The 11,664-nt window shown below is 34.2% G+C and overlaps 1 protein-coding gene across 8 annotated transcripts in view; it reads right to left on the bottom strand.

Annotated features, from left to right (window-relative positions):
• Positions 1–733: 733 nt before the first annotated feature.
• LOC149538039 (Zim17-type zinc finger protein) overlaps positions 734–11,664 on the bottom strand; it is a 136,307-nt gene continuing 125,376 nt past the window's right edge. For all 8 annotated transcript variants that reach the window (XM_089799434.1, XM_089799430.1, XM_089799431.1 and 5 more), the window contains one exon: positions 734–1,268. In XM_089799434.1, coding sequence (XP_089655560.1) covers positions 1,152–1,268 — 117 coding nt within the window. In that variant the 3' untranslated portion in view covers positions 734–1,151. The remainder of the gene's footprint in view (positions 1,269–11,664) is intronic.

Raw genomic sequence — 11,664 nt, 5'->3', positions numbered from 1 at the left:
GAATAAAAGAAATGATCATTTGCAATCTTGAAACCCTAGTATAGTGAATGCTAGCTCAATGTAAAAATTGATTGCAATCTTGAAACCCTAGTATAGGGAATGCTAGCTTAATGTAAAAATTGTTCACATCCACTCCTTTATGGATAAAGGTAATTACAAATAGCTAACATAAAGCCTATTACAAAATCTCATTTCTATATAATCATTTTCCTATTCTAGAACAAGAATGGATACTCACAACCAATGTGAACTCCGTAAATCCAATTCTGACACACTTCTACTATTGGATGTAAGCGGTGTACATAAAGGTCAATTGATGAATATTCTTTCATGTACAAATGCCAAGGAAACTGAGACACCATTTTGTCATTACTCGTTTGATATTATTGAAACATGCAAAACTATCACAAGCATCAAGACAAAGTTGTCATGCCACAAACAATACTAGCACGATAGAAATGCAATTGCCCTCATATTGCACCTAGCAGCTTTGTAAACAATGCACAACACTCCCAACCATTTTTATGATAGAATTCTTATTTGTTTGATAAAATCATCTATTTTAAGGATCCAAACAGATCATAGAGAACCTACAAAACAACTGACTAAAGTAGGGTTATGAATGCAAAATGTCAACCGCTCCATAAGATATACATATATGAGATGGTAACTTAAGAGTTGCTAATTTGAAGCATACAGAAAAAATCGTCATTAGCCTTGCAAACAATCGAAGTTGATAAGAATTATCCATAATATGATGTTTAAAAAATTGTAAACAGGTAGCATTAAGTGAATAATAATTCAAAGTAAAGATGGACAATTTATGTCATGGTACAATAAACATTGATTTTCTTGCAATTCTTTGGACATTTAACCACAAACCAATAAGTAAAATTTATGCATGACAATCATAACCTTTACTTGATCTTTTTCAAGTATTCTTATTTACAAATAGATAGTCAACTTCCTTGGTATATTTGTGTTATGATATCCCAAAAAATGAATCAGAGCTCAATCCAAGGTTGAATTATTGGATAAACTCTTCTAAAGCCAAGATAGTTAGTTATGCAATTGAAGATACTGCAGCTCTGGTGAAGCAAAAATAAACTTTTCAATGCATGGTGCAACATTAAGAGGTAAAATAGAAAATATTACTTGTCTAGTTGCTCCTTAGGATCTACTTCACTGCTAAAATCATCTCTGAAATCATACTCCACAACAAGACCTAGGTTATCCACAAGCTTGTGATATGCTTCACAGCCTGCACACTGTATACAATGAAAAGAAAACCAAATATTAAAGGATATTAATGCTTAAAAGTTTATCTTCTGTTCTAAACTTGCAAAAGTGAAATCATATATCTCACATAACTAATAGCTTAAACAAAAGTGGAGTTGTGAGGTTTTCACACCATTGCCCAATTGCAAATTAGGACCCCCGTAGTTGTTAGGTTTTGGTAGTTGAGGAGGCAATTCAAAGCTCAAAAAGGTTGAGAAGTGGTTAGTAATCAAGTTGTTGGGTTGTGAATATAAATTGGAGTTTACATATTAAGGTTCTTCTAGGTCAAGTTGCTCTGGTTTGAGATACAAATCCTTAGTGCATTATATTTTAGCTAGTCAAATAGTTGAAAATATCTTATAAAGGTATATTTTACACATAAGGGCTTTAAAATTCTTATTAAAATTGAGATCTAATACTAAGGAAAATCATTTTTTCCTTAAAAAAATGCACAAAATCTGGATGGAAATAGGATTTACCCACTAAAATGGTCAAAATCCAAATGCAGATAAGTTTTCCCTCCAAAAATGGTTAAAATGGAGATAGAATTTCCATTGGGGCTCTATACTTAGAAACTTTTAAGTCAATTACTTTGTCTAGATGAAAATGGATTTTCCACTTTGTCCCAATGCAGATGATTGTTTCCTATCCAACACTTAGAAAAACAATTGAGCTTAAAATTCATGAAAGTCCATATGGAAGTCGATTTTCTCCAAGAAGGCTTTGAGGATGATGAAAAATGTTATGGGAAATCATTACTCTCCCTATAGGGGTCATTTTTCCCCATATGCATAATTAAAACGGAACAAGTTGGAGTCAATATGGGGATCAATTTTCCCCTTTCTGGGTAGATCAAGGAAAAAAAATCTAAATATGGGATTGTAATAATCCTTATAGGGATTAATTTTCCCTTGTGGATAACTAATTCAATCGAAGTGGAATCTGGATGAAGATCAAATATCCCCATTTGGTGATGGTAAATAATTGACTTAGAAAATAAAACAACTTGCCCATAATCCCTATGGAGATTGAGTTTTCCTTAATGGGTTAAAATGAAAATTAAACAAAAGAGAATAAATAAAATGCAATCGGCACGAGATTCAATGTAATTTTTTTTTAATAACACATTCATTATGAAAAGGGAGATCCAACCCAAAATTGTTTTAAAAGAAGCATCCAACAACAATTGTAATATCCCCATTTCTGCCAACATAAATGTTTCAAGGATTAGCCTATTATTGTGATCCTAGTAGACTAATTATTGTGGATAAGAGACTCTTATGAGGCAATGGCTTGGCTCAGGAGGGTCTTGTCTTCTCCACAATTTAATAAGCTACAGGTTGGTCTTCGTTTGGGCTTAGTTTTGTGTTCTTACTATTTGTGGTAAGTTGGGTGTTGATTGAGATGGACCCTTTCTGTTTTTGGAAAGTGCATTTGGAAACATGGAGAAATAATATCTGCTTGAGTAAAGTTACATTTTGGCAACAAAAAGGGCATCTCGAGATTATAAATACAAGCCCATTTGTGAGAAAAGTATGCTTAGATATTTTATTTGCTTTTGATGTGTTTGTGGCTTTTTTTGAGTTCTGATATTTTGTGGCCCTTGCTGAAGTATAAGGGTTGAGTCTGAGAAATTCTTGGCAATTGTGTTGAAGTATACAATTGGCCAACATCTCCTATTGTATTTGTTGTAGCTAAGGAGAATGATCTTGATTATTATATACTCATTGAAGCATCTAGGTAAGGATTTGGAGTTTTAGAATTGAGCATTGATCTTGCAGCTGAGGTATTGTGGATCAATTTCTCAAGATCTACATCTTCCATTTCTATCATTACTGTTGCTTATCTTCCATTTCTGTCATTATTGTTACTTCGAAGAAAGTGTGTGAAATTTTGAGATGTAATTTGATTCGATGCTGATGTAAATTGAATTGAGAGATAAATATGGAGTAGTTCAGTTTTTTTTAAAGTTACATAGCATAGTAAATCAAATGCAAATCTATCGTTGTCATTGAATTGAGCTTGGTCATCATCCGTGTTGCTCAAAAATTGCCTAATCTTGTTGAATGTGATTTAGTCAGCCTAGTTCTTTTCAGTAGTATTGGCATTGTATGCTAAATGTTATGACATCATGTCAAAAGTCAGAAATATTAGCATTTGTTAGAGCTACAGCCAGGAAAGGTTATTACAGCAATATAAATAAAAGATCAATGAAGGATTGACTTTGAAGGTCAAAAGTGATCAAGAGAAGAGTTGAAAAAAGAATTGAAAAATCATCCAAGAATAGCAAGGCTGAAAATCGAACCATGGAGTGAAGAGTGACACTAACCATGACCAAGAAATCTGATGTGGTGAGGTTGCAGATATAAAAATCAGAGTTTTTCTCAGCTTTCAAAGGTGTCCACAAGCTAAGTTGGTAAAGATAAAAGCATATTCCGATTTGAATCTGAGAATTTTTCCAAGGGGTTTGATTTTGACAGAAATTGTTTAATTTTCTCAACCACCAAAGCATGTCAAGTTTGATTGCAAGCTATGTCGAGGGTAAAATCTGAATTTGTTGACCAATTTGTTAGCAAGAAAGGGCTGCAGGTGAAAGGTCTGCAAATTAGAGTCTGAAGTTTTCTGTAAGGGTTCGATTTTCACAAAATTTCTTGTAGTTTCCTCACCCACCAAACCAAATGGAAGTTTGTTGAAGGTTGTTTGAGGGATAGAAATCTGACTTCCAAGACCAAGTTGAGTCAACAAAAGGATCTGTAAATATGATGTCTTCAGAAAAAAGTCTGAAACTTTCCATAGAAAATTCGATTTCTTTTTAAAATCATGTAAAAAAATTCAAGTCATTAATCATTGCTGCCTTTAATTGCACAGACCCTTTGGCGATTAAATCCAAGTTCCTGGACCATGAGGGCTGAAAATGCATTAATCAGACTAAATCTGAAAACTTCTTAACAAGGGCAATTTTTGTAAAAACTAAAAATTTATAATAAATTCACAACTTGCCCAATCAGCCCAAGGATTATTGCTGAGTGCTAGGAAGCTGCCCTTGAATAAAAAACACCAAATTTAAGGGACAAAATCATCCAAAAAGGGGCAAGTTTCAGATGTCCTCAGAAATCAGAATTTATCATAATGGTGAAAGTCGTTTATTTTTGTGTTTGGCTAATAATCTGATTTCTAATCATGTTGAAACCTTGGATCATGAATTGAAATGCATCTAACATGATATTAGGAGTGATCAAGGGATGCTTTCAGACTTGCCATATTCAGTCAGAAAATCAGACTCAATACTTTTGTGACGAGGTCCAATTTTGGTCATTTTAAAAATAGATTTTCGCCATTTACGGGCTTATTTGCAAAATCTTTAAGTCTGATTTTACATTGTTGCGGACTCCATCTATAAATTAAGTCCCCAAACTAACTTTTCAGACTTCGTCTTCAGAACTTAGTGATTACAAAAATGATAAAATCTGATTTTTTGTAAATTTAAGGCATTCAAAGGTTAATTTAAATTAACTCATTTTGGTATTGCCCTCAAACTTTGTTTAAATCCATATGTAATGTCCCTTTTTTATATAGTTTAGTGTAACATCCCTTTTTTCCCAGCCTTAACTAACAACTATCATATCATTGAACACAGTTACTTTTTCATATTCATGAGCATGAGAAGGCAGTTATAACAGTTATAATACATGTTCATATGAAAGAGATCAACGAATATAACAGATTAACTGAATCCTAGATAATTGACAGGAGAATAACTAATTAAGTGCTTGAATGATTATAACAATATCAACTATCTAAACATATCCTCAACTGATCTTGCAAGGACATTAAAGTAAAATACCCAATGAAAGAAGATAACTTGAATGCAGATCATAACTCTGTCTTTTGAAAGTCTTGGCATTTCGTGAAGAGAGGAAGCATTGTCAAGGGCTTAGACTCCCAACCACGGATCGATAAGTATCCCCACACAATCTCAGTTGATAAAGGCCCTCCCTACTCGAGATTAGGCATGGGACACCCATGTCCTGCCACTGAGCATTCTAGTGCAAGAGTGTCAGTTATACAGTCGGCTAGGCTATGGAGTCCTTCCCATCAGCTCATCTATCCAACTGCAAGCTACCTGATCACCCACCGCTTGACTTGACAACAAGAATAGTACCATTTGATCACCATGAGCTGACTTAGTCTATATTTATTTGTTTAAGTCCATCAACCGTTTATATTGTTTCCAATTTCTTCTTGTCTTGCAAGTTTAACCCACTAATCATTTGATATCAGCCCACACTCTTCATCTCAACCTTGCTGGTCATCCTCAATGAATCTCAGCGTGGCTGTCTATATCCTTGAACAATCTTTGATAATCACAATCAAATACTCCCTGCCCAGCCTAGGCTTATGAGAAACATTTATATAAAAGATTCATGGTATTTCATAACAATTTCCTTAACTCTCTAAGTGTGCCTTCTCTTATCTCAAAGGCATATGGAAGATGTCCATGTATAAGTATTGCACGGAGTTACAGATCCTTCCAAATTAAATTTAAGTTCTGAAAAGAATAATCATAATAGTATGCAACAAATGATTTGGACCCTTATGCATGTTTTATACAAACTTAGGTAAACAAGACGGTTAATTCAGAGCTAGTTCGTCTGGCTCTATCTATATTATCATTGTTTCTTTCAGATTTCCAAACTAGAATTTCAAAGCCATATAATATAACAAAAATGAAAAAGAAATGTAGAAATAATACACAACGTAGTAGAGGTATTATCTCCCTCAAGTGCAAGTGAAAACTGGAATGCCTAGTATGGCTCCTTGCCTGTAGATTCTAGTAATTGCTGGTATAAATAAATCATTGTTGAGGAACAAGGTTGTTATCTATGCAATCACAAATATGAACACACAACACAGTAGGTGCAATCACAGAAGAGAACAAATATAATATGGAATGCAATCTCAAATATGAATTATGACACTGTATGTGCAAATCGTAGAAGACAAAAAATGTACTATGGAATGCAATCTCAAGTAGGGAGCACAGCACTATGAATGAAAGTTGCTGATGGCAAATGAAATCACAAATAGAAATTGCGAATGTAATCATTGATATGGGATGCAATCACTGGTATGAATACAGCTGCAAATAAAGAGATTATCTTCTTGTTTCAAGAGCATGCTCGGTTATGAGCAAGGTAAGGAAAGGTGGCAACATCATAAGGTACGTTCAAGAGCCATTAAAAGGCTGACAAGACATATGGCTAATTCAACCATAACAAATAAGCGCTGGAAATATAATGGTGCGATGACATGAATTAATAATATTAAAAACATTGCCAAGGTGGGATAATAATGACTTTACTCTCAATGTGTTAATATAAGGACACCATCTTGTATCTTCGTATACTTGTATATGCATGTATACAATACACATTTACGTAATATTCTAAGCATACATATCTTGTATATATGTCATATTTTTAGACGTAAACGTTCATGTACATCTTATTTTAATTTATGCATATATACATATATATGTATGTGCATATACAAGCACATATAAGTACCATGGTGTTAGTATATTAAGACGTGTTTGACACAATAGGAAGTTCCGAGATGATGCCAATTTATAAAGGTATGTTTTTTCTTAGTTTGATTTATCGTTAGTAATTTCTTTTATTATTTAATTATATATATTGACCCGGTTAGCTAATGATGATCACTTGGTAAACCCTTGCTTGCAATGTTTAGTAGTAATTTCTTTTATTATTTAATCATATATATTTACCCAGTTAGCTCATGATGATGACTTAGTAAACCCTTGCTTGCCTAATCTATTTTTCCCTTGACCAAGGAGGTTTATGACCCATACCTATTAGCTCAATGGTAGATGGTGCCCTCATGCTATTTCCTTTTCTGGCAATGTTTTCCCCCCTTTCGTCGTATTCTTGCAAAATAAGATTATCATGGTAATAACATATTTCCCAAATAATTTTAATGAAATCAAATACCCATGTCAACTAACCATTTCCAGTTCATATGACATCATAACAATTAACAAATATTTCTTATTCCCATGAAATCGTAACGAATAACCAATACTTCAATTTTACCCGAAACCATAACAAATCGCCAATTTTCACCAATCATTCCAAGTTTGCATCAAGTCTCAACAACTATATAGAATATTTAAAATTGAACAAACTAGGGGATGTAACATACCCTCCGCCTAGTGTTTCATTGTCCTCGATGAACTTTGCAATTTAAAACACTAAAGAATTTATTGGAACAACACCAAAACATCCGTCCATGGCATACCATAAACCAATCAAATATCAAATAATATATCAAATCAAATATTTCCTTCCTCAATGATTTTTCAAAATTAAATTGCATACAACCTTAAGATCACATGATCGCACATACATACCTGTGCTTATGTATCATAGCTTGACATCACATGGATTTGACCCCACTAGTAGATACTTCATATCTACTAGTGAATTAATCCTTAACCATGTGAACAATATAACCAACAACTAGAATAGGATACACATACACAATAACACCAGATATGTTAACTAGGGAAACCCTTGATCAAAGGGAAAATCTCAGTGGGGATGGTACCCACAAAATGATGTACTAATATAAATGTTCCTTGTATGAGGATAGACTTTGTTAGGAGCCAATGAAATACATTCAATACATATCAATCCCTGTTGGGAGTTGTAGAAGGCAGAAGGACCCACTGTCCAAACAGCTTCAGGGGCAAGACCACCGAACTCGCTATTCAACTGATCTCTGTCTTATTCCTTGTAGAATAATAGGTATGAATAATCTTGAACTCCTTTGTCCTCTTGACCAAACCAAACCTCTTCTGATCTCAAAATCAAATCACCAACTTCACATCCAATAATCCCTTGGATCGCTTGCTCACATTTACCAACTTCACATATCACTTGTACAATTCACACTTCACACTCAAATCACACATCACCACAAGGAAAATAACCTTCCTTTATACCATATCCTCAAAATAATTCCTTGAGTCGGCCTTGAGGCTTACTCAATTAATTATAATAGGACCTTGTTAAGATATTACAATTATTCAATACTATCAACTCAAAATAAATACTTCTTACATGTGCGACCCTTGACTTTGCGCACTCACTAACGTCATCATCAGGTTATCTACTATCACTTTCTAACTACGCTCATTGTGATTCTATCCCTGTTAAGAGATACAATCCAAACATTAGAAACCACTTATCAAATACTTTGTCTGCACACTATCCATGTCTTCCATTCTCTGCACGCGCACTTGCCCACTTCATCAAGACACAATGAAGAACATATCCTTAATTGTGCTTGACCTCAGCATCAATACACAGTCCCTACGACTTTGTTCTCTATCTACTACTCTATCAATCTTCACATAAACTATACTATGCTGACATCAATGACAAACACAATCATGAATGCAACATGTCAATCATGCTAACAGTCTCTCCAATGCTTAGGATACGCCCCCAAAGGAATACCGTCAACATTCATGCTAACAATCTCCCCCTTTGGCATTGATGGCAACATAGATGAAAAAAATCTCTTTCAAATACTCTTCATTAATCAAATTTGAGACTCACAAGAACACTGTTTTGTATGTTCTTCCCCATTCTTAGGGTCGGCATCACTTGTTCACACTCTAACTCATAGGAACAACTTTCCATTCTTATCTATTTTACATAGATGGAAATCAATTGTTCACAACTTCTCCCTCATTGATATAAGCATCAATGTTTTTCCTTATTTCATGAACAATCCTCCTTCATACATACATTTCCCACGTATTACCAAAAGATGTCTTTCATGTACACAATCTCTCTCCTATTTACAACAATTCTCCCTCATACATAGGAGATGTTTTTCATGCAATCTCTCCATCATTGACATCAATGACAAAGGCTTCATTATGTCAATCATCTTCGACTATCTTAAGTGTCCAAAGACACTGTTCTATATCAACTACTAAGAGTCCTTGATAACTCTACTCATCATAGATACTCCCCCATACAGGAAGCATCAATATTCAATCCAGACAAATAATAGTGCTCTGTACAACTAGATTGATGCACTTTCTACATCATCTCCTCAAAAGTAGGTAGGGGCATAACTCCAAGCATACCTCAGAAATATTCAAATGTATCCTTAGGCAAAGGCTTCGTAAAGATATCTGCAATCTGATCTTTTGTACTCACATACTCTAATATGATTTATTTCTCTACAACTTTCTCTCTCAAGACATGATACTTAATGGATATATGCTTAGTCTTAGAATGTAACACAGGATTCTTAGACATACTTACTGTACTTCTATTATCACAATATATGATAATAGGTTCTGAAAACTCTATCCCAATGTCCTTTAGCATCTGCTTCATCCACATGATCTGATTACAATTGTTTGTTGCTACTACATACTCTGCTTCTACTGTACTCTGTGAGATATAGTCTTGTTTCTTAGCCAAGAAACCAATCTTCCTCCAAGGAAAAATGCTCCACCACTGGTGCTCTTTCTGTCATCCATATTGTCTGCCCAATCCACATCAATATACGCACACAAAGTAAAATCACTTGATCTATCATACCATAAGACAAAATCAAGTGTACCCTTTAAATATTTGAATATTCTCTTTACTGTTGCATAATGTGTTACTCTATGATCTGCTTGAAATCTTGCTACTATACCAACTGCATTTTCTATATCTAGTTTGGTGTGAGTCAGATATTGCAAACCTCCAATCATGAGTCTATACTTCTATTCAACTGTAGGTGTCTCATCTTTTCTAGATTACTTGTGACTAGTTATCATAGGTGTAACAATAGGCTTACAACTTTCCAAGCCAAATCTTTTCAACAAGCCTTTTAAATACTTAGTCTAGGATAGGAAAATACCATCAATGTTCTGCACAATCTATAGAACTAAGAAATATTTCATCACACCAATCCTACTCATCTCGAATTCATTCTTCATCTCATCAGCAAATTTGTTACTTGCTTCATCATTGCCTCCAAAGATTATGCCATCCACAAATACCACAATAATCAACAATCCATTCTCAATTTCTTTCAAAAACAAATTGTTATTTGTCGTACTTTTAGCAAATCCCAACTTTGCCAAATACTTGTTCAATCTAGCATACCAGGTTCTAGGTGCTTGTTGCTCTATGTAAACTTCTTCTTCAAGTTCTCCATTTAGAAATGTTGACTTTACATCCATCTGATACACTTTGAATTTCTTACTTGCTGCATAAGCCAAGAACATTCTTACTGCTTCAATTTTGACAACAGGCACAAATGTCTCTTCATAGTCTATACCTTCTTGCTATGAATATCCTTTGCATAAATCTTGCTCTATTCCTCACAACCCCACCTTGTTCATTCATCTTGTTCCTAAAAACCGACTTAGTTCCTATGGCATTCTTGTCTTTGGGTCTAAGAACCAATTCCCATGTCTCATTCCTCACAATCTGATCTAGTTCTTCCTTCATTGCTTGAATCCAATGATCATGCTTGCATGTCTCATCTACACTCTTTGGATCAACTTGAGAAATTTAACACACTTCTTCATGTACTTTGTTTATGATCATAACCCCTTTTTCTTTGCTTCCAATAATCTAATTAGCAGGGTAATTCTTTGTCAAATTTTTATTTTAGGTGTAGGCGTCGTCGTTTCAACTCTTACTTCTTCTCTAGGTTCAGATCTTGGTTCCTCTCTATTCAACAATTTAAAAATCATTCTACGAATCATTGTTAGTCTCAAAAAAAAATTCAACATTTTCTATAACAAGTTTAGGATTATCTTCTTCTTCATCAGAATTATAAGCCAGCATTCTTTCTCTAACTAACTTTTCATCCACTGTTACATTTGTGTATTCAACAACCGTCTTAGTTCTTTGATTAAAACATGTATAAGATTTTCTTTTCAATGAATAACAAAGGAACATACCTTCATCACTTCTTGCATCAAACTTACCAATATCATCACCTCTCTTTATGTAACACTTCCAAAAACTCTGAAATACTTTACTGAGGGTGCATGTCCAAACCATAATTCATTGGGAGTCTTGTCTGTACCTTTTCCAATCTGCACTTTGTTCATTGTGTACACTATTGTATTGACTGCTTCTCTCCAAAATGTCTTTGATACATCATTTTCAAACATCATGGCTCTTGTTGCTTTTGTTACAGACCTGTTTCTTCTCTCAGCAATCCCATTTTGCTCAAGGCTCTTAGGTGTTGATAGTTGTCTCTTGATGCCATTCACTTCACAAAAGGTGTTGAACTTATTCAAGGTAAACTCTCCACCTCTATTTGATCTCGAACATC

This window comes from Cupressus sempervirens, chromosome 9 (assembly GCF_028749045.1).
Source record: "Cupressus sempervirens isolate cs-2001-9-10 chromosome 9, ASM2874904v1, whole genome shotgun sequence".
NCBI classification, from domain to species: domain Eukaryota; kingdom Viridiplantae; phylum Streptophyta; class Pinopsida; order Cupressales; family Cupressaceae; genus Cupressus; species Cupressus sempervirens.
Note: the sequence above shows the minus strand (reverse complement) of the source record. Positions and strands in the feature narration are given on the sequence as shown.